The following is a 22641-nucleotide window of genomic DNA, read 5'->3' as shown; positions in this document are numbered from 1 at the left end:
TACCATGAGCAGTGCTTTCATTTCTTTCTGGTTTTATTGGGTAGACCTTTCTTACCATTTTTGGTACAGTTTTTCACAGTTTTTTCTTACAGTCCACATGTACCTATGTCTCAGTGCAGCTTTTTTGTCATCTTGTTCCTGACTATTTATCCCTTCTTTTTTTCTTAGTGACTCAGGTGTGACTAGAAAAATAACATCATATGAAGAGAAATCAAGGATAATAATTCCTGATTGTGAGTTCCGCAAGTTCTTCCTACTGGTATACCCCAGACAATATCTTATATTATATTTATCCTTAGGGGACCTCAGCACTTTCCAGCTTGTGATTGTCAGGTGTGAGATACTCCTTTTGCTGGCCTCTGAGAGTGATTTATAGAGTGGTAATAACCCGAAAAAGTTCATGGTTTTTTTTCTGAAGCTGACAGAAAGTAGCCTTTAGTCTCCACTATTTTTTTTTCCTTTAATGTAATTAGAAGACCATGAAGAGTATCACATCCCCTTGATTTAAAACTGGAGAAGGTTGTTGACAGTTCTATGAGATTTCCTTTAGTTTCTATAAATTAGATCAGTGTCTGTCTAAAAAAGCTGAATTTCTGCCACACTACTTTCTGAAACACTGCCCTGTCTTGGGGAATTTTTCTTTCATGATAAGAAAGATCAGCTGTTTAATGTGGTGTTTTCCTTACTGTTGTTGTAGAAACTCAATACCCACATCAGGACCTTCTCTCACTAGCCTATGGCAGGAGAGGTCAGAGAAGACAGCAGGGAAGACTCATTTTGCAGTAGTCCAGCAGTGAAAGATAAACACATTAGTAGCTTTCATTTCATTAGTAGATGAATGGTTTTAGATGAATGGTTTTCCATTCAGTGTGCAAAAGAATCAATAAAGAAGTTGGGCAATTAAATGGCAGATTCTGAGCCTGAGCAGAGAACCACATAAACTGACCATGAAGACTTGATTTCAGGGGGAGAAAGTTACAATGTTCAGTCCCAGGCCCTGCCTCCTAGGGCAGAGTACACTGAATTCCCAGGGAGCACTGGACCAAGCACATGTAACACCTCTAGGGACAGAACTGGTATGGGGAACTGAGGACAGGTGGTTTATGTCCTTCCAAAAGGAGCAGTCTGTTAAATTCCAGTCAGCGTTACATATGAAAAAACACACAAAACTTTGAGGGGATAGATGAGCATGTAGACAGAGAGATACAGATAATATCATCGACTGGGATTTCCAAAACCTTTCAGCAAGGTTATGAAAGCCAACAGAGGCTTTTATAGAAGTGATGAAGTCATGAGATAAGAAGCAAACCTCTTAGATGCAGACAGAATGAAAGAGAGGAGTTATGTGTGCTGGGGCCTGTGTTGCTCAATCTACTGATAAGACAGACAACATCAAGCTGGATGTTTCAGTTGATACACCAGTGGGAAAGAATGTCATCCAGTTAAAGAGCTGTCATCTGTAGTGCTGCATTCAGCTCTGGGACCCCCAGTAAAAATATGGACAATGGACCAGGTGGAGCAGTTGCAGAGCCAAAATAAAAGATCCAAGTCCTGAAATGGCTCTGCTATGAAGAAAGGCTTACTTAGTTGTGCCTGCTCAGAATGGAGATGAGAAGGCTCTGAGAATACCATATTGCAATTTTCAATATATAAAGGCAGCTCTTTAGAGGGGGAAAGACTTTTTAGCTAGGCCTGTGGCCATAGGACAAGGGGAAAAGTTTTAAATTAAAAAGGGTAGATTCTGGTTGGATATAAATTGGCAGTTTTTAAGAAGAGCCCAATGAGACACAGGAACAGACAGACCCTAAAATGTCCCATCAATGGAAATGTGCAAGCTCAGATTGAATGGGGCTTTCAGCAACCTGATCCAGTCAAAATTCTTACCCACAGCAGTGGTGTTGCACTAGAGGATTGTTTTAAGATTTCTTCCAACCCAAGCCATTCTCTGATTTGTCCTTTCAGTTCTGTATGTCTGTGGAAGTCAGAGATTGTGCAGACACAGGATTCTGATGCCCCCCTGCACTCACAGTTTTACACAGGCTGTTTCTATTTTAGAGAGCTTCTCCTGTTCAGGGCAGAGGGTGTTTCCACCAGCTTCCCCCTGCCCTGCACAGGGAGCCCAGGGCTGAGCTCTGGTTTGGAACTCCAGAAAGCTGCCTGATCATCCTTGGAATAAGCTTTTCATGACGGTGCTTATTGTTGAATATCTTGCATCAGATTTACTGACCTTGCTCTCTGCACTTCATTGAGCTTTGCCCACTGAGCTCTTTTAACAATCAAAATGCCCATGACCAGGAGCAGAGCGTGCTCAGAACTGACGCTGTTTAAAGCAGCTCAAGTGACAGTGCCCTTTTTCCTAGAACTTGACCACTCATTCTCCAGAACTACTGGCAAATTCTTCCTTTCTCAGGGTATTGCCTACAGCAATGCTGCTCCAAACCAGGCAGCACTGTGTTGAGAGCTCCTGTGGGAGCTGTATGAATATGTAAGAGTGTAAGATATTTGTGATTTGGGAGTGCTGGACTGAGGATGTGTCAGAGTGCAGAGGATCCCAGACCAATGCTGTGTGTGAATGTGGGTAGAGTTGTGTTTGGGCAGAAGGGTTGAGGTTTTTTTTGAGTTGTAGGTAGTGAAGGCCTGACTTGGTTGAGAGCATTGCTTGGGGTTTACATTGACAATAAGCACATAAATATTAGCAACACAGGCCTGAGCTCTTTAAGACATGTTAGCACTTCATGTTTGTGTGAGATGAAACAAGAAATATTACTGTATAGTTATTGACTGCATGTCTACTGGGGGTTAAAAGTATTTCCTGGTCTAGGTTACTTTTGCCTCTTAGGCTCTCTTAACCCTTAGAAAATCTTTAATAAATTTTGAGAAACAGAAAAAAAGAATAATTTTCCTATTAATAAATGTGCTTGTTATACATTTCTTCTCTATCAGCTCTGTAACAGAAGCATCAGCTTTTTCACAATCTGAAATTACTTGCAAAAAACTGTATAATTTTTTTTCAGGTGTGAGATAATATGAATAATTTTTTTTGTTTGAAACTATGAAGAATTATATCACTTATGACTGACTATTGCAATAATGAACTTTCCTCTAGTATGCACATTTTGAATTTTTTGATTTCTGCAAAATACCAAGTGAGGGTTTATTCAGGTACATTCTCAATTGCTTTTATAGCTAAGGAGTCACATTTCACACTGAAGGCACAAACTACACGTCCAAACTTGAAACCGTATTTGACCTTGCTGTCCGTTGGATTCTTCTCTATCTGATATTCCTGGACCGCTACACGTCTGGTTTTCCCCTTTTTATTATAACATATAACGATCACTGAAAGAGTTTTAACAATGATTTGTCTTTTGTAGAGCTGCCTTTTCTAATGATGTAAAGGCAAGCTCTATGTTCATAGGACCAAATGTACAAGATACATTACATTATTTCCCTTTTACATCTGCAAAAGTACAGAAATGCCAAAGAATCCCATCTGGATCAAAGATTAAGTTACCTGTAAAGATCATAGAAGAACCAATAAATCATACACCCAAGTTCTTTAAGTGCCTTGACTAGTCCAGATTCCAATATTAATAGCCCTGTCAGACTATTTATAGGAAATGTATCCACAGGGATGGTAAGATGCAAAACATTTCTAAATATATCAGGTCAAATGACAATTATGCCATTAGTTAAGTTTGCCAGACAATATTTTGCCAAAGATGGTTTGCCAAAATATATTTTGACAGAAGGAAAAGGAAACATCCAAAGCATCTGCATACCAGAGTCTATAAAAGTCTCTTTGGAGTGCTGTGCCCAGTCTTGACAGAAAATTTCAAGGTAAGTGTTTGGCTCCTGTGAACTGCTGGGCAAAACATATACCTTTTTATTCCATTTAACTTCCCACAAGACTTGGATATCCACTTCTGTCATGGACTAACTCTACAAGCAGTAACTACTGTAGGTTTGAAGGCAGCATGTTTTCCTTCAAATTATATATTAGATTTGAGCATCTGTGCAACAAAAAATGAGTTTTTATATTTTCAAGTAGCAGTGATCTCTGCCACCAAAATAAATAACAAAATTTAACAACTTTCAAGGAACAGGATGAAATCCAAGAGTTTAAGATTTGTGGAAGGGATAACAGACAATAGTCACATTTTTATCTGTGATAATTCAAGATGAATTATCCATAGCAAGTAATTTTTAGAAAGCCACTACTTGCTATCAGAAAAAAAGAACTATTTCAGAGACTTTTAGTAGCATTAAAAAAGCCCACAAAAACAGAGACTCTGTTATGGGAACAGCCAAATTTGCTAGAGTTTACAAAGTTGAAATAATACTGCTAAACTTCACAACATACTGTACACTTAACTGTTGTTCTGTACATGGACTCGTAGCTGGATGTCTAAGGATTAATTTTATAGAGCTATGTAAGTATTCTCAGCCAAGACTGGGAAGTTTAAATCCAACTTTTGACTTGCTTATATCTACTTCAAAATTTCAAAAGATCAAAAGGCAAGAGATTTCCTTTCTTTCACATAAAGATGTTCATTCACTGATACAACATATCTTGTAGCCCACAGAGGACCCTGCAGACTGCGGCTCCTGAAGACGTGCAACGATGTCGGCTCCAGACGCTGACATGGCCGCCTTTGGCGAGGCGGCTCCTTACCTCCGAAAAACAGAGAAGGAGAGAATTGAGGCCCAGAACAAACCGTTTGATGCCAAGACCTGTGTCTTTGTGGTACATCCAAAGGAGTCCTATGTGAAGGGGAAGATCGAGAGTAAGGATGCAGGGAAGGTCACTGTCAAGTCTGAAGGTGGAGAGGTAAATAAATGCAAAATGCACAAACAAAATTTAATTCCCACTCTAGGTTCTTAGCTGACATACATACATCTCTCTATTCTGTGGCAGACCCTGACTGTGAAGGAAGACCAAGTCTTCTCCATGAACCCTCCCAAGTATGACAAAATCGAGGACATGGCCATGATGACCCACCTGCACGAACCCGCTGTGCTGTACAACCTCAAAGAGCGTTACGCAGCCTGGATGATCTACGTAAGTGGCAGCAGCAGCTTCCTCTGGGCAGCCTCAGGAGCTGCTGGGCCAGGCTCAGGGCAAGGCAACGTGCTGTGTCCCTTCCTTGCAGACCTACTCGGGTCTCTTCTGCGTCACTGTCAACCCCTACAAGTGGCTGCCGGTGTACAACCCCGAGGTGGTGTTGGCCTACCGAGGCAAGAAGCGCCAGGAGGCCCCTCCACACATCTTCTCCATCTCTGACAACGCCTATCAGTTCATGCTGACTGGTGAGTTTCATGATTTTATTTAAAATCACTTGGCTGTATATACTCACAATGGAGAAAAAAAAGTCTTTTCACTGTACAATAGTTCAGTTTAATGTTGCTGGGAATGTGGATGTTCTGTCATCTCTGTAAATATATATTTTTACTGAACATCATAATTTAGATAAAGCTTATAGAAATCAATGTTAAATTTTCATGGCCACTGTATTTGGGAGGATATGATTTAACATTGAATATATTGTCAGATTTTCCATTCAAGAAATTTGGAAATATTTTTAATCTCTGCTTTTTCTCAGATGAAAGGATTGTTCTTTGAATAATTTGCTATGCAGGACTGAAAATCACTAGGGTGAATTTCTGTAAATAACGCTGTCTGTAAATGGAAAGTACATTAAACATTGGAGCCAATGTTTTCTATGGTAGCTTTACAAAAACTCTGGAAGCAGTCTCAGTCAGAAATTGCAGCGAAACCTGCTCAGAAAAATGATAACTTCCTTCCTCTGTCTCAATCAATTTCTTCTTTTTCATTCATTATTATAAAGGAAAGAAATACCAAAGAAGGGTAGTGACTGTTTCTAGCACTGTCTAAATATCCAGAATTTTAGGAAAGAGCAGATTGGTCAGAAATATAGATAACAGTATAATAACATGTATTTTAATTTTTTAAAAGAAATCTTCTTCCATCTTTTGTCCCCAGTTACTGTATTTAAATCTGTAGCATTCAGAGTGTTAAGAAAGGTAATTGGAAGAGAATTCAATGAAAACAAACAATATTAAATTGATGTTTGAGTAGTGTGTCTTATCAGGATCAAAGGTGTAGTATATTTATCCTTGCTGACACCTTCATAAGACATGCAGAAACATTGTGAGTGCAAGCCCAGACTACTCCACTAAAAGTTAGGTCCCTAATTGATTAGTCTCTTCCTGGAGATTTTCCAGTTTTTATAGTGCAAAGGTTTTGTCAATGGAGTCACAATGGGAGCACAGGTTAAAAAAGCAACCAAACAAAATTGTGGAAAACAAACTCAGCTGAAGATATAGCAAAGAGAAATATTGAATCTGTTTGGGTAAGTACCAAAATTTGAATATTCTAGATTATGGCAGACTACTCCAGTAAAGGTTAGTACATATTTGTAATGTTACTTTGATTTTCTTTAGGCAATAATCAATTGGCCAACAACATAAAAACCATTCAGGAGACTTATTGATTGATCAGGAATGGTTGCTCCTATGTAATAAAGTTTATGAGAAGCACATGCTCCAGTTCAATTCAGCTTGCTGATAGACAATTTAATCAGTAACTCTACAAAACTGATCATTAGTTGGAATAATTTCTACAACAAAATTAATAGTATGACACGAAGGGAATAGCCAAAAAAAGAAGTGCAAGTGTGCCATACTTAGCATCACCTCAGGGTCATGACATCAATTTCCCAACTGGATCTAGGAATATTAAATATTAGAAAAGGAAGTAGGGGTGAAGGTAGAAAGGTTTATTAATGGAAATAGATGCCCAGTGCTAGTGCACCTACTAAAAGCCACAGGAACAATTTTATCAATGATATTCATGACACATAATAATAATAATTTATTTTCTGCCTTGTTCACAGATCGGGAGAACCAGTCCATCCTGATCACGTAGGTACCCCCCCTGCGCGGGTCCCTGCGGGGCTGCCCGGTGCCAGGGCCCCTCCTGCCTGACCACGCACCCTCTGCTTCTCTCTTGGCTTTGGCAGCGGAGAATCCGGGGCCGGGAAGACTGTGAACACCAAGCGTGTCATCCAGTACTTTGCAACAATTGCAGCCAGTGGAGACAAGAAAAAGGAGGAGCAGACCTCAGGCAAAATGCAGGTGAGGTCCCAGGGATAGAAACCTGCAAGTATCCAATTTCCTCATGAACTAGATCATGACAAGAAGACTTCTATTCTAGGGGACACTTGAGGATCAAATCATCAGCGCCAACCCACTGCTGGAGGCCTTTGGAAACGCCAAGACCGTGAGGAACGACAACTCCTCACGCTTTGTGAGTTCTTGCTTTGCATAAAATCTCTCCCCCCGCTCATGGCAACACACTTGTTGCCTGAAGAGTTCTTCATGCAAAGCAGACATCAGCAGAACACTTCCAGGCTGATCTGCTGCTGCTTCTGCTTCACAGGGCAAATTCATCAGAATCCACTTTGGTGCCACAGGCAAACTGGCTTCTGCTGATATTGAAACTTGTAAGAGATTCTCCTGGACTGCCCCCATCCCTTCCCAAATTCCCATCTCCATGTACATTCCCACAAGTGCCTAACTCTTTCTACCATCCTTGCCAGATTTGCTGGAGAAGTCCAGAGTCACTTTCCAGCTCAAGGCGGAAAGGAGCTACCACATCTTTTATCAGATCATGTCCAACAAGAAGCCAGAGCTAATTGGTAGGAAAAAGCATTATGACTTTTTGGGGTTGATCACTTAGGAAAAGCTCCCTCTCTCCCCTGTTGGCAAAAGTAAACCTATGCTTTGCCTCTTCCTATTTGCAGACATGCTCCTCATTACCACCAACCCCTACGATTTCCACTATGTGAGTCAAGGGGAGGTCACTGTGCCCAGCATTGATGACCAGGAGGAGCTCATGGCTACAGATGTAAGTAACACAGCAAGAAGGTACCTAGAGAGCATGTCTTGAGGGTTACATCTCTGACCCACTAAGGACACATCTTTGAATTCATTATTTTGACTGCAGAGTGCCATTGACATCCTGGGCTTCAGTGCAGATGAGAAAACAGCCATCTACAAGCTGACAGGGGCTGTCATGCACTATGGGAACCTGAAGTTCAAGCAGAAACAGCGAGAGGAACAGGCAGAGCCTGATGGCACAGAAGGTACCAGCAAATCCAGGGGCTGATTTGTGCCCTCCTCTGCCTCCAGAGGCGATATGTTAGCCTCCAGAGGCACATTGCTGTGGCCTGAGTCCCCACATACCACACAGAGAATTCCTTTATTCCCCCCGCTCCCTCTAACTGCAGAGGTGCTTTCCTAGTCATGGGAAGTCCCATTATTTTATCCAGTGGTGGCTCCCCAAAATCATGCTGCCTGAATGCAGAAACTTCAATTTCAACACAGGATATCTCTCTCTCTCCCTCAAAGCCCCGAGAACTAAGACACCCTGATGGGCAATTGTGTTTTTAAAGAAATAACTTCTGCAAGCTGTGCTACCCACAAATCCCCGTCCCACAGAAAGAGAATATGCCTTGCCTTATGTCCTGCTAGTGGCTTTTGGTTGTTCTTCTGGGAAATTCCAGATTCAAGCTCTTCCTATCCAAGTCATACTTGTTCTTGCCTTCCAAGACCACCATCAGTAGTGTCCAGAATTTGCATTGCTTCACAGGCCTTCAATATGGAATGAGATAAATCCTCTTCCATTCCTAGAACATGAACAGCAAAGTTGTTCACAACACCTGAAGTAAAGAGATGGTCCATGAACAAAGGCTTTTCTCTCTCTCCCCACCTCCAGTGGCTGACAAGGCTGCCTACCTAACGGGCCTCAACTCAGCTGAATTTCTCAAGGCCTTGTGTTACCCCCGAGTCAAGGTTGGGAATGAATTTGTGACCAAAGGTCAAAACGTGACACAGGTAACACCTGACAGTCAAAAATGCACAGCTGGAAGGAAAATGTCACATTTTTCTTTGCCCCTCAGAGGTAATTCCAATCCTGTCTCCTCTGCTGTAGGTGAACAATTCAGTGGGTGCCCTGGCCAAAGCAATGTTTGAGAAGATGTTCCTGTGGATGGTTGTTCGTATCAACCAACAGCTGGACACGAAGCAGCCCAGGCAGTACTTCATTGGTGTCCTGGACATTGCTGGCTTTGAGATCTTTGATGTAAGGAGCAATGGTTTGACACCACAGTCAAGCAATGGGCAAGGAGGGGTCAGGAGGACACAGGAGCACACAGAGGACTAAGGCTCACACAGCTATGAGCCAAAGGGGTGGATGCTCTTGTAGAGGCAGTGGTCTGGCAAGTTCACAGTGTGTTTCCTGTTCTGTGAATGCAGTGATGATGCAAGAACTTCTGTGTCAGAACACAAAACCCCCAGATTTTTGTTCTGAGACCTGGAAAATTCTTAGGTGGGAGACTCAGGAGGTTTCTACCACCCAGCAGCTCAGAGAACTGACACCATGGGGCTACTGAGCTTACCAAAGACGTGCAGCTGAGTAGCACAGTGAAAAAGAATTGACACTTTTGGCTTGATTTGCAAAGTAATAATGAAAGTGTCCTTCAAGGACAGTGAGTGTTAGAGTAGAAAGACATGGTGGTATAGTAGGGCTGGGACTGGTATTTCAACTTCAAACAGCCTTAGGAGAATGGCAGCAAGTTCTGTGTGTTTTGGCACACCTTGAGAACCTGTGCACCTTTCCTTGCTTTGTGCAGTTCAACAGCTTTGAGCAGCTGTGCATCAACTTCACCAATGAGAAACTGCAACAGTTCTTCAACCACCACATGTTCGTGCTGGAGCAGGAGGAGTACAAGAAGGAGGGCATTGAATGGGAGTTCATTGACTTTGGCATGGACCTGGCTGCCTGCATTGAGCTCATTGAGAAGGTACCTTTCCCTTGCATGATATGATGGCCGTGGGAATTCTGTGATGTTTCCGAGGCACAGTCAGCTCAGAAGGAACTCACAGCCAGACACATACCATTGGTTAAGGAAAGTACTTTTGTACTGAATTTTATTTTAGCCTGGGAAAGAGAAATGGGGAAATGCATATGTGTGTCATCAATCTTCCTCATCTAGTCTTCAAGCATGGAAAAGTAGCCTGGACTTCCACCAAAAGACTTGTAAAACACACTGGATTCAGTCTCCTTCCTTCTCCAAAGGCTCAAATCCAAATTCTACAGACAAATTTGATAAACAAATATCATATCAACTTACCTCCACAATCTACAGAGCCCCTGGAAGCTGCTTTTCCCTATATTTTTCTCTTTATCATTGCTTCCCCAATTCTACAATGAATTTTCATGTGAACTGGACAGACATTTCTACCAGTTCCATGAAGATAGGCTGCAGGGAGGAAGAAATAGCAGAAATTATCTCCTTGACTGAGAATAACTCCTGGTAAACCCAGGCTTTCATCCAGGATGAGATGCTGCCAATAGTACAACCAGACTTTGATGTTCATAGCCCAGGTTTCTTGTCATTGTCATAGAGTCACAGAATGTTTTGGGTTGGAAGGGACCATAAAGAACATTTTGTTCCAATCCCCTACCATGGTGGGGGACTCCTTCCACTAGACCAGGCAGAAGAACATCCCATCTAATGCGACATTGAACATTTCCATTAATCTTCCCTTTTCACTTCTTGTGATTTCTCCCAGCCCATGGGCATCTTCTCCATCCTGGAAGAGGAGTGCATGTTCCCCAAGGCAACTGACACCTCTTTCAAGAACAAGCTCTATGACCAGCACCTGGGCAAGTCCAACAACTTCCAGAAGCCCAAGCCAGGCAAAGGCAAGGCTGAAGCCCATTTCTCCCTGGTGCACTATGCTGGCACAGTGGATTACAACATCTCTGGTTGGCTGGAGAAGAACAAGGATCCTCTGAATGAAACTGTCATTGGGCTGTACCAGAAATCATCTGTCAAGACCCTGGCTTTACTCTTTGCCAGCTATGGTGGAGCTGATGCAGGTCAGTTTTTTTGTCGAAATTGCATTTTTATTGTAGGACAAATTTTTTTTAGAATTAAAGCTGTAAACACTACAAATGTAAAGTGGCTTTGTGTTTTGTGGTATCCAATATATCTTGTCCATATTATAAAACTTTTTTTTAATTTTCTTTTATTTTCAGATGCTGGTGGTGGTGGCAAGAAGGGAGGCAAGAAGAAGGGTTCTTCTTTCCAGACTGTCTCAGCCCTTTTCAGGGTAATTAGAATATTTAATATCTCCTTAAAGATAGAAAGCATTTTAGTCTGAAACTGAAAGGTCTGTTTCCATTTTGGATGTAACTCTTGTCATCCTTTAAAACCCTTCCCTTTCCATCCTTGTAACTTACACAATATTCCTTTTATAATGCCATCTTTGAGTATTCCACAAAGATATCTAAAGTTCACCTACTTAGATGGGAGTGAGTAACTTACCAGCTAACTTCCTTAAAATCATCTCAATAGCATTCAGATATATTTCCTAGACTTTTTTTATGTCTTTAGGCAGATTTTCAGTACTGACTCATAGTAAAATTTGAAAATAATAGATCAAACATAAAAAGCAAAAAGAAATTACTCCAACATTATAGGATTTTAAGACAATGACTGGATTTCAATGCAGAAAAAGATCGAAGATTAAATATATCAAATTTATGGCTTCTGAGGTCAGTTTTCAGTTGTCTTCTAAGTTTGAGACTGAATACTATTAAAGAGTCATTTTATATGGCCTATCCCGTTCATTTAGAAACAACTTACTTAGCTGAAAAATCAGATGTTAGTCATGCTCGATCAGGAGCGTGTCGTCTATTTAATATCCCCAACACTATACCACAAGAATTACCAGCTCAAAGGAAAACTGTGAGATGATAGCCCTGTATTTGGATGAGGAGGTCAAGGAAAAGTAATGCTAACCATTATTCCATAAAAGAACTTCAAAACCAAACTTTGGGACCCTTAAGCTTCCAATTTTCCTTTTGGGAGTTCTGCAAGTTGTATTGGAGAAGACAGGTCTGCATCCTGAAACATCAGTTTGTTACATCCACTATTAAGATTCTACTGCTTACCCTTAATAATGTAAACTTCATTTCATGATCTCACAGGAGAATTTGAACAAGCTGATGGCTAACTTGAGAAGCACTCACCCCCATTTTGTCCGCTGTATCATCCCCAATGAAACTAAAACACCTGGTAAGGCAAGCCAAGGGGACGAAAGCTTGAGCAGCAGAAGCTCTTCTCCTGAGTGCCAAACAGCAGGGTGGTCACTAATGGTGGTATTTGTCAGGTGCCATGGAGCACGAGCTGGTGCTGCACCAGCTGCGCTGTAACGGCGTGCTGGAAGGGATCAGGATCTGCAGGAAAGGGTTCCCCAGCAGAGTCCTCTATGCTGACTTCAAACAGAGGTGAGAGCTCTGAACCTTTCTGCCAATTCAGAGCAAGCTGAAGAGACTAATCTTCTTATAATATACTTTGAACTTTTAATTTTAGATTGGTACTGATCATACATGTAGATGTTTCACCATCAGTTTATGATGATGTGGTGGTGCTGAGATCATGATTGTTTTGTACTTAGAATTACTATTAAAAGCATTTCCCATATTCTCTCCTTCGAGGGCGAACTATCTCTAGGCATGAGATAGTTCATGGTACAGTCTGAAAAGTTATGGTGGTGGTTTCAACGAATGAGATTTCTTAATGTTCTGCTTTCTCCTACAGATACAGAGTACTTAATGCCAGTGCTATCCCAGAGGGACAGTTCATGGATAACAAGAAAGCTTCAGAGAAGCTCCTTGGATCCATTGATGTAGACCATACCCAGTACAGATTTGGTCACACCAAGGTAAAAAACAAGACCTGTCTCAAAAGGTTGTCCAAACCAGTGAGAGTGGGCTCTGTCAGGGAATCAGGCACAGCACAATAACATAACAGATCTGCCAGACTAGGGGCTACTACCAGCAAGTGCCCAGTCTCACTGTAATCAAGGCAAGTGAGGATGACCCAGGAATGGTAGTCAGACTCAAGTGGGAGTCCACACTATCAGTGAAGTTTGTTACAATAAGAATGATCTAAGTTGAAGCCATAAAACCTTGTTTTTCAACATTTGTCAGGGTCACATATAGGTAGGTAAAAAAGGCAAGACCCTAGTCATTAATTCATTGACATAGACACAGAAGTGAGATTGGTCTAACATCAAACCAAGAATTAACAGATCATGGTAGAGCTCACCAGTGTCCATGACCAGGCATAGGAGTGGCTGAGGCTGTGGATGAATTGGAACCCAGTACTCATGACACATAGCTCAGACAAGGACTGAATGCTTAGGGCTGAGATTATGGAAAGTCCTAAGGCCTTGGACAGAGGATATGGGAGAGGGCCCAAGGTGATACTGATCATGGCCATTAAAGTCTGTCAGCAATCTGAATGACTCAGTGCTCTGTTCTATCCTACATCACAATGACATGGTGCAACATTTAATTTCTCAAGGTGTTCTTCAAAGCTGGGTTGCTGGGACTCCTGGAGGAGATGAGAGACGACAAGTTGGCAGAAATCATCACTCGCACACAAGCCAGGTGCAGGGGCTTCCTGATGAGAGTGGAGTATAAGAGAATGGTGGAGAGGAGGTAGATATTTCTCATAATTAGTTGATTTTCATGGAACTTTACTGATGAAGTTTAAATTAATCACACCATATCCATATAATAACTGTGTAAATTTCAATTCAGAGAGTCCATCTTCTGCATCCAGTACAACGTTCGCTCATTCATGAATGTCAAACACTGGCCATGGATGAAGCTGTTCTTCAAGATCAAGCCATTGCTGAAGAGTGCAGAGTCTGAGAAAGAAATGGCCAACATGAAGGAAGAGTTTGAGAAAACCAAGGAAGAGCTTGCAAAGTCTGAGGCAAAGCGGAAGGAACTGGAAGAGAAAATGGTGGCCCTGGTGCAGGAGAAAAATGACCTGCAGCTCCAAGTGCAGGCTGTGAGTATCACTGTTCATTTTCCCCTGGAAAAAGAATCGTATACTGACAGAATGCTTCTTGTCCTGCAAAGAGACTCAAAGAAAGACCTACTTTTCCTACATACAATAAATTCTTGATTATTTTCAGAAACATGGATACTTCCCATTAAAACTCAAAAAGGACAAGGGAGTTTCTTAACACCAAATGAAATTATCAGCTAGTTACCACAGAAGATCCTAGACGTGGCCTGGAAAGAAGCCACAGAGGTAGCTGATAGACTAGAACTTTATTGACCATGTAGTCTATAGAAAAGTGATACATTTCTTTCTCAAAAATGTGTTATCAAAAATTGAAAAGCCTCTAAGTAACAAATATTTTAAGGCTTTGTTGAGACAACCAAAGAAAAAGCGAGTAGATACAATTTCCATGAGAAAAAAAAAAAAAAAAACATGCTCCAAGCCCATACTCATGCTGAAACTAGAAATTGAATAGAATGTTCTGTTCTGCATTAGTGATTATTCTATGAGGCATTGTCATAGATAACTGCCCTGGGAGACAAATTTAGGAGACACAAAAACTTTGGAATAAATATTGATTCCAAATGACAAGGTTTACCAGTAGAGATCACTCAAGATCGCTCTGTTGCTGATCTTGAAGATCAGGTTCAGCTGCTACTTTTAAACCTACATACTCTGTGATTAAAAAAGGCAGAGCAGTGAATGTTCAAAACATCAGAACCCACAAATTTCTGTCTCTCCACCAGGAAGCAGATAGCTTGGCTGATGCTGAGGAAAGGTGTGACCAGCTCATCAAAAACAAAATCCAGCTGGAAGCCAAAATTAAGGAGCTGACAGAAAGGGCTGAGGATGAAGAGGAAATCAATGCTGAGCTGACAGCCAAGAAGAGGAAGCTGGAGGATGAATGTTCAGAGCTGAAGAAAGATATTGATGACCTTGAGCTAACACTGGCCAAGGTGGAGAAGGAAAAACATGCCACTGAAAACAAGGTATGAGGTAGAACCTGTCACTCGCACTCCAGAAAATGGGCTGTGTGCCATTACAGGACATCTATAGGTAGTTCCTTTATTTATATTTGCTCCCTTCTTCTCAAAGGTGAAAAACCTGACTGAGGAGATGGCAGCTTTGGACGAGACAATTGCCAAGCTGACAAAGGAGAAGAAAGCCCTCCAAGAGGCGCATCAGCAGACCCTGGATGACCTGCAGGTAGAGGAAGACAAAGTCAATACTCTGACCAAAGCCAAGACGAAGCTGGAACAGCAAGTGGATGATGTAAGCACACAGATACAGAACAGGAAGAGGACAGGTATGGAGTCCAAGCTGTCTGGCAGAGCCCTGATGGTCTTGTTGTGTTTAGCTGGAAGGGTCCCTGGAGCAAGAGAAGAAACTGCGCATGGACCTGGAGAGAGCGAAGAGGAAACTGGAAGGAGACCTGAAGCTGGCCCAGGACAGCATCATGGATTTGGAGAATGATAAGCAGCAGCTGGATGAGAAACTGAAGAAGTAAGTGTGGCTCTGGGGCCTGTGAGTGCTGGGCTGCAGCACTTGTCTTGTTTCTTGGAGCTCTAACACGGTTCACTTGTCCCAAAGGAAAGACTTTGAAATCAGCCAGATCCAGAGCAAGATCGAGGATGAACAGGCCCTGGGCATGCAATTTCAGAAGAAGATCAAGGAGCTGCAGGCAAGTCTCTGTGCCTTGCCCTGCCTTGCTCAGGCTCAGCTCAGGCAGGAGGAGGGCATGGCTGTGAAGGGTCCCTGCTGTTCTGCAGGCCCGCATTGAGGAGCTGGAGGAGGAAATTGAGGCAGAGCGAACCTCTCGCGCTAAAGCGGAGAAGCATCGCGCTGACCTGTCCAGGGAGCTGGAGGAGATCAGCGAGCGCCTGGAAGAAGCAGGAGGGGCCACAGCAGCTCAGATTGAGATGAACAAGAAGCGTGAGGCTGAGTTCCAGAAGATGCGCCGTGACCTGGAAGAGGCCACGCTGCAGCACGAAGCCACGGCTTCTGCCCTGCGCAAGAAGCACGCAGACAGCACAGCTGAGCTGGGTGAGCAGATCGACAACCTGCAACGTGTGAAGCAGAAGCTGGAGAAGGAAAAGAGTGAGCTGAAGATGGAGATTGACGACTTGGCCAGCAACATGGAGTCTGTCTCCAAAGCCAAGGTATGGAGTTGCAGGAGAAGATGCTCACAGGGACAAAGTGTGGCACAAAACCTGCCTCTGCAACACTCATTCCCAGAAACAAAATCTTCACGGTAACAATAAGGCAGAGCGCAGACCATCATCTCTTTTCCTTTCCTGTGTTTCCTCTCTAGGCCAATCTGGAGAAGATGTGCCGCACACTGGAAGATCAGCTGAGTGAGCTTAAAACTAAGGAGGAGCAGAATCAGCGCATGATCAACGACCTCAATACGCAAAGAGCTCGTCTGCAGACAGAGTCAGGTGAGACATCCTCATCCCCAAATTTCAGTGGCAGTACCTGCACGCCCTGAGTGAGCCTGAGAGTACAAGGTGGCAACTGGTATAATTTCTCCAGGCCATTGCAGGTTGCATGGCTTTACAAGCAGAAGGTGTCATAGGAGGAACAATCCACTTCCTTTTTTTCCTTTCCTTTTCCAGGTGAATTTTCCCGCCAGGTGGAGGAGAAAGATGCTTTGATCTCTCAGCTGTCTAGGGGCAAGCAAGGATTTACCCAACAGATTGAGGAACTCAAGAGACATCTAGAGGAAGAAATCAAGGTCTGGAAGTACTCTAACATCCACAGCCTACATCACCCCCAAAATATGGGGTTGCAGAATACCATCTGCAGAATACTGGCTGGCGCTAGACTGCTTCAGTGTTCTTTCCCCAAACACACATAAGCTTGAAGGGAACAGTTCTAATGCACAGCCCTTCACTCTACCACAAGGGAGGGAAGGAAGTAGGATGCTGTATGTGCTGGAGGAAGTATTCCACATGAGATTCTTCCATGAGATTCTGAAGATCCTCTAAGACAGGATTCAGCCACACATGTGTGAACATATATACAAAGAGCAGATTACTGTCCCAAGAGTCACAAATCCATCCTGATGCTCCAGAAGGTCAATGAGGGCTTCACCAGCTCCAAGCTATACATTTGCCTAATAATTCATTTCAATTTCACTTTTAAGTTCACAGTCAAGAGGGATTTAAAGATAAGTATTCAAGTTTGCCAAACCCAATGTCCCCACAGGCGAAGAACGCCCTGGCCCATGCCCTGCAGTCTGCTCGCCATGACTGTGACTTGCTCCGGGAACAATATGAGGAGGAGCAGGAGGCCAAGGGGGAGCTGCAGCGAGCCCTGTCCAAGGCAAATGGTGAAGTGGCCCAGTGGAGAACCAAATACGAGACGGACGCAATTCAGCGCACAGAGGAGCTCGAGGAGGCCAAGTACGTGGGGAAGCAGAATGGGAAATGATGGGAGAAGACTGAAAATGGTCACGGGAAATTTGAATCTCTGACAGTGGGTTAAGATAAGAATGGGAGTGAAGCAAGGACATACTCTCTTTGTAAAAAAAGGAGGGAGAAAGAGAAAAAGAGAGATTGGAACTAGAAAACATAGGCTTTAGAAGTGCTAAAACAGGCCTAATTCTTCCAAGGTGATAGGACAAAGCAAAGTATAGATCCATACATATCTGTGAAGAGTTCGCAGTTCAAAACCCTTAAAGTGACCAGCTGACCTCTCATGACAAGTATAGAACTGACATCTTTCCAGGCTCTGATGTGCAACTGTGCTTGTCGCCTCCCAGGAAGAAGCTGGCCCAGCGCCTGCAGGATGCAGAGGAGCATGTTGAGGCTGTCAATGCCAAATGTGCCTCCCTGGAAAAGACAAAGCAGAGGCTGCAGAATGAAGTGGAGGACCTGATGATTGATGTGGAGAGATCCAATGCTGCCTGTGCTGCTCTGGATAAGAAGCAGAAGAACTTTGACAAGGTCTTTTGGCCTCCAGCACCAGCACTCCTGGCAAGAGCAGGGCCCCGTGATGGCCACAGCCCTTCTCACCCCCCGTTTCTCTTCAGATCCTGGCAGAATGGAAGCAGAAGTATGAGGAAACGCAGGCTGAGCTGGAAGCCTCACAGAAGGAGTCGCGCTCTCTGAGCACGGAGCTGTTCAAGATGAAGAATGCCTATGAGGAGTCCTTGGACCACCTGGAAACAATGAAGCGGGAGAACAAGAACCTGCAGCGTAAGTCCCTGGCCCTCTGCTCCTCCCTGGCCTTTCTCACTATCAGCCATTCCCACCATTGTTCATGGCTCTGTGCCTGCAGGTCTGCAGAGATGCCTGTCCCCTTGGTGGGACAGAGCCCTTCCCATTCTGCTCTGTGCCTGACCATGCCATTGATCTTTGTTCCCACAGAGGAGATTTCTGACCTCACGGAGCAGATTGCGGAGGGAGGAAAGGCCATTCATGAGCTGGAGAAAGTGAAGAAGCAGATTGAGACGGAGAAATCCGAACTGCAAGCCTCCCTGGAGGAAGCTGAGGTACAGACAAGGCTAATTAATGATGGCCCCACCAAGAGTATGGGTGTAGGCCGTTGGAGAGAGAGCAGGATCCAAGCCTTTCTTTCATATGGAATCGCATAAAAGATTATTTTGAAAGTAAAACGTCCTTTGTGCTGAATTGTCCAGGCCTCCCTGGAACATGAGGAGGGGAAGATCCTGCGCCTGCAGCTTGAGCTCAACCAAGTGAAGTCTGAGATTGACAGGAAGATAGCAGAGAAAGATGAGGAGATTGACCAGCTGAAGAGAAACCACCTGCGAGTCGTGGACTCGATGCAGAGCACCCTGGATGCTGAGATCAGGAGCCGCAATGAAGCCCTGAGACTGAAGAAGAAGATGGAGGGAGACCTGAATGAAATGGAGATCCAGCTGAGCCATGCCAACCGCCAGGCTGCAGAGGCACAGAAGAACCTGAGGAACACCCAGGCTGTGCTCAAGGTCTGTTCAGCAGAGCTACAAAAAGAGAAATGCGATTCATGACATTTTTACCATTCAAGCACCCTCTGATACCTGGTAATCGCCCTTGTCTCTCTTTCCAGGACACCCAGCTGCACCTGGACGATGCTCTCAGGACACAGGATGACCTGAAGGAGCAGGTGGCCATGGTGGAGCGCAGAGCAAACCTGCTGCAGGCTGAAGTTGAGGAGCTCCGGGCAGCCCTGGAGCAGACGGAGCGGTCGAGGAAATTGGCTGAGCAGGAGCTTCTGGATGCCACTGAACGTGCACAGCTTCTCCACAGCCAGGTAAGATGGTGTTGGAAATTTTTCCCATTCACAAGTGACAACAAAGTCTGAAATTATTATTAATCTTTTAAGTGATTCCTCTGTAAACATTTGAAGAAACGTGCTGCAATATGTCCCCTCCATCCAGCCCTGAATATCTGGTTTACTGCTGTGGTGCTAAAGAAGTCTCTTGCACTAAAGACTTTCCTAAACCATAGCCACATTTTCAGGCCTTGATATGGAGGCATTTGTTCTGACAGTAGGAATCTTGTCTTTCCTGTTGCACAGAACACCAGCCTGATCAACACCAAGAAGAAGCTGGAAACAGACATTTCCCAGATCCAGAGTGAAATGGAGGATACCATCCAGGAAGCCCGCAATGCTGAGGAGAAGGCCAAGAAGGCCATCACTGATGTGAGTTGGGCACTCCTGGCATTCTGATAGTGAATGTACTCTCCCCAAAATATCTCCAGCCCCAAAATGGCTTTGACCTTTTGTTCTGATCAGGCGGCCATGATGGCAGAAGAGCTGAAGAAGGAGCAGGACACCAGTGCCCACCTGGAGAGGATGAAGAAGAACCTGGACCAGACGGTGAAGGACCTGCAGCACCGTCTGGAAGAGGCCGAGCAGCTGGCACTGAAGGGAGGGAAGAAACAACTTCAGAAGCTGGAGGCCAGGGTGTGTAGGGCTGGGGCTGTGCCTGAGTGAGCGTGTCCCTCCTTGGAGAGACATTGGCAGGGCAGCTGCAGGGCTGGGCTTGTCCTTGCAGGTGCGGGAGCTGGAAGGGGAGGTTGATGCTGAGCAGAAGCGCAGCGCTGAAGCCGTGAAGGGCGTGCGCAAGTACGAGCGCAGGGTGAAGGAACTCACCTACCAGGTAAGGCAGGAGCTCTCCTGCTCTCACTGGGCTTTCTCACAGTGAGTCACATTTTGCACAATCCATCCCCATGGGGAATTGTTAACCTCACATGATGCAGAACCAAGATATGACTCTCTAATCTGTTTACCAACTGCTTTAGTCTGAGGAAGACAGGAAGAATGTGCTGAGGCTGCAGGATCTGGTGGACAAGCTGCAAATGAAAGTGAAATCCTACAAGAGACAAGCTGAGGAGGCTGTAAGTATTGCTTGGAGAATGGAATGGGAATAATTCCATTAGGGCAGGACACACCTTGAATGAAGCTGAATACCAGGAGGAGGGTAAAGAAACTCCTGAGACACAACTTGTTGGCCATGCTGTTTTGCTATAGTTTCATGAGGCTTTGGTGAGCTCTGGGCACCCTGTAGTCAGGGACATTCATTAAGGGAAGATCTGCAGCCTTTTTCACACAGGAGGCCAGAGTAAACAAACCAGGGGCCACACCCAGTGACTGACAAGTTCCTGAATCTCTGCTACTAATCAGCAGCAGAAGGCTTCCTGGTCTTCTTAACCCCATAATTCATACAGACAAGTAGTGTGAGAATAAGTACAGAATTGATAAATTGAAGGGATGAAATTGATTCTCCCGTGTGACACAGTCCTGGTGAAGCTTGTCCCAGTAGGGTCCTGAGAAGGGGAGGATGAGGAGCTCTGTGGGAGGTTGATGGGTGAGCAGTGGTGGGAAGGGAATGGAGATTTGCAGCCCCACAAGGCTGACTTGCAGCAGGAGTGAAACCCCTGCTCTGTGCTCCTGAGCCCTGATTCGCTCTGATCTCACAGGAGGAGCTGTCCAATGTGAACCTGTCCAAGTTCCGCAAGATCCAGCACGAGCTGGAGGAGGCCGAGGAGCGGGCTGACATTGCAGAGTCACAGGTCAACAAGCTCCGAGTGAAGAGCCGTGACATGCATGGCAAGAAGATAGAAGAGGAAGAGTGAAGATGTCACAAGGCATCAAAGTGACCTGAGGGATGCACAAAATGTGAACCCTCTGTCACTGTCTTCCAGATTTGATATTTGCAATCAGCTCAATACATAGGCAATAAAGAGTAGATTCATTTGCATTCACATCATGAGTGGTTATTTGTTTTTGTTTTTTACGGATGAAGTCTTTATCACCATTAGTCTTTGGACACAGTTTTGCCTTTTAAAACCTTTGTGTAGTTTTGTGGTGGTACAGCTTTTTATCATCTAATTTCCAAATTATTATCCCTTTAATAACACTTTAGCCAATGAGCAATGAAAGCTTCTTACTCACATAAGTGATTTTGAAAGACACAGAGTGAAAGAGAAAAGTTTTTTTTGCTGTTGCCTGTGTTGGTCAAGCGGGTGTTGAGCAAGTCAGAGTGGTGTTGAAGAGGAAGAACACATTTCCAATGAAATTCTGTTAGTTATTTCAAGAACTAAGGAAGGACAAGGAACTATACATTAGAAATGTACATTAGAAGGCTTCCATGACGCTCAGGAAACAGTGCCAATAAATAATACACCAAATTCACTATTGTTAAACCACAAATTACACAGATACAGAAACAAAATACAGTGTCATTTATGAAGAAATGGACTCTGGGCTGAGAATCCCCTGTCAGGAGGAAGTTCTGCCACATGTTCTGTGTAATTGTGTGAAAATATCAGCTCGTTTTTCAGCAGTGGTAGCAGAAGAGAAAATAAGAAGAAACAAGGTCAAGGAGACCAACTACATGCAGGGACTTAGGAAGATAAGTTTTCTAAGATAACCTTGGATAGAAAGAATAGGGCAAACTGCACTTCTGTAAGAAGATGCACCATTTATTGGAAATGTGTATCAAATACCTTCCCTGTCTCAGAAGATAGCCATACATGCTTGAACCCTGCCTGTTCTTGGGGAACTCTGCATGGACCTGAAATCTTGGGATATATTCATGGATGTATATGAAATAGTACCTGTAAGTCACCTCAGAGAGATCAGCTTCAGGCTGGAGCCTGAGGCAGTGCTGGGGACTGGGCAGGAAGGTGAGCACCCCCCAGCTTTGTGGAAGTTGAGATGAGGGGTAAGCACTGGCAGGCAATGCAAGGAAACTGCCTGTCTGCTCCCCCACAGGTGGAGGGAACCTGAACAGACCATGGGTACAATGAGGCAGTGACCCACTGTCCCACAGTTACCTCTGGCCTTTGGTAATGTGAAGAAAGCACAGACATCTGAGGCAATACCCCAGGGTGAGGGGTGGTGTAGGGCAAAAAGACATCAGTTGGGCTGTGGCCATGTCTTTTGCTTCACTATTTAGGCTGTTGATATCAGGACAAGGCTTCTTCAGCTTTATTCTCAGCTTCAGGGCCCATCAGGCTCCTGTCAGTCACAGGGAGCTCCTGGGCCAGCAGCTGACCAGGCCCCAGTGCCAGGGGATGGTAGCCTGGAGCCATGAGGGGACCCTGCTCTGGTCCCTGCTCCTCTGCAGGCCAGCAGGGACATCTCCCTGAAACCGGAGTGCTTAAAACCTGCTGAAACTGCCTGGCCCATCTCCCTGAAACCTGGGTGCTTCAAACCTCCAGAAACTGCCTGG

At 44.2% G+C, this 22641-nt stretch overlaps 1 protein-coding gene across 1 annotated transcript; it reads left to right on the top strand.

Moving 5' to 3' along the window:
• The first annotated feature begins 4579 nt into the window (after nucleotides 1–4579).
• On the top strand, nucleotides 4580–21169 carry LOC141731236 (myosin heavy chain, skeletal muscle, adult). The gene is made up of 38 exons (XM_074555188.1): nucleotides 4580–4831; nucleotides 4919–5062; nucleotides 5154–5310; nucleotides 6918–6945; nucleotides 7044–7158; nucleotides 7238–7330; nucleotides 7463–7526; nucleotides 7623–7721; nucleotides 7827–7930; nucleotides 8030–8168; nucleotides 8801–8919; nucleotides 9017–9166; nucleotides 9717–9887; nucleotides 10660–10969; nucleotides 11129–11202; nucleotides 12083–12170; nucleotides 12265–12382; nucleotides 12696–12819; nucleotides 13464–13600; nucleotides 13703–13958; nucleotides 14702–14944; nucleotides 15051–15227; nucleotides 15313–15458; nucleotides 15546–15636; nucleotides 15725–16114; nucleotides 16267–16393; nucleotides 16571–16689; nucleotides 17163–17359; nucleotides 17719–17902; nucleotides 17989–18154; nucleotides 18326–18450; nucleotides 18598–18906; nucleotides 19008–19211; nucleotides 19479–19604; nucleotides 19698–19868; nucleotides 19960–20064; nucleotides 20207–20302; nucleotides 20885–21169. Exons 1-38 carry the CDS (start codon nucleotides 4625–4627, stop codon nucleotides 21038–21040), a joined length of 5829 nt encoding a protein of 1942 aa, XP_074411289.1. The 5' UTR covers nucleotides 4580–4624; the 3' UTR covers nucleotides 21041–21169.
• The last annotated feature ends 1472 nt before the right edge of the window (nucleotides 21170–22641 follow it).

This window comes from Zonotrichia albicollis, chromosome 19 (assembly GCF_047830755.1).
Source record: "Zonotrichia albicollis isolate bZonAlb1 chromosome 19, bZonAlb1.hap1, whole genome shotgun sequence".
In the NCBI taxonomy this organism is placed as follows: Eukaryota; Metazoa; Chordata; class Aves; order Passeriformes; family Passerellidae; genus Zonotrichia; species Zonotrichia albicollis.
The sequence above is the reverse complement of the archived record's forward strand: the minus strand, read 5'-3'. Positions and strand labels throughout refer to the sequence as shown.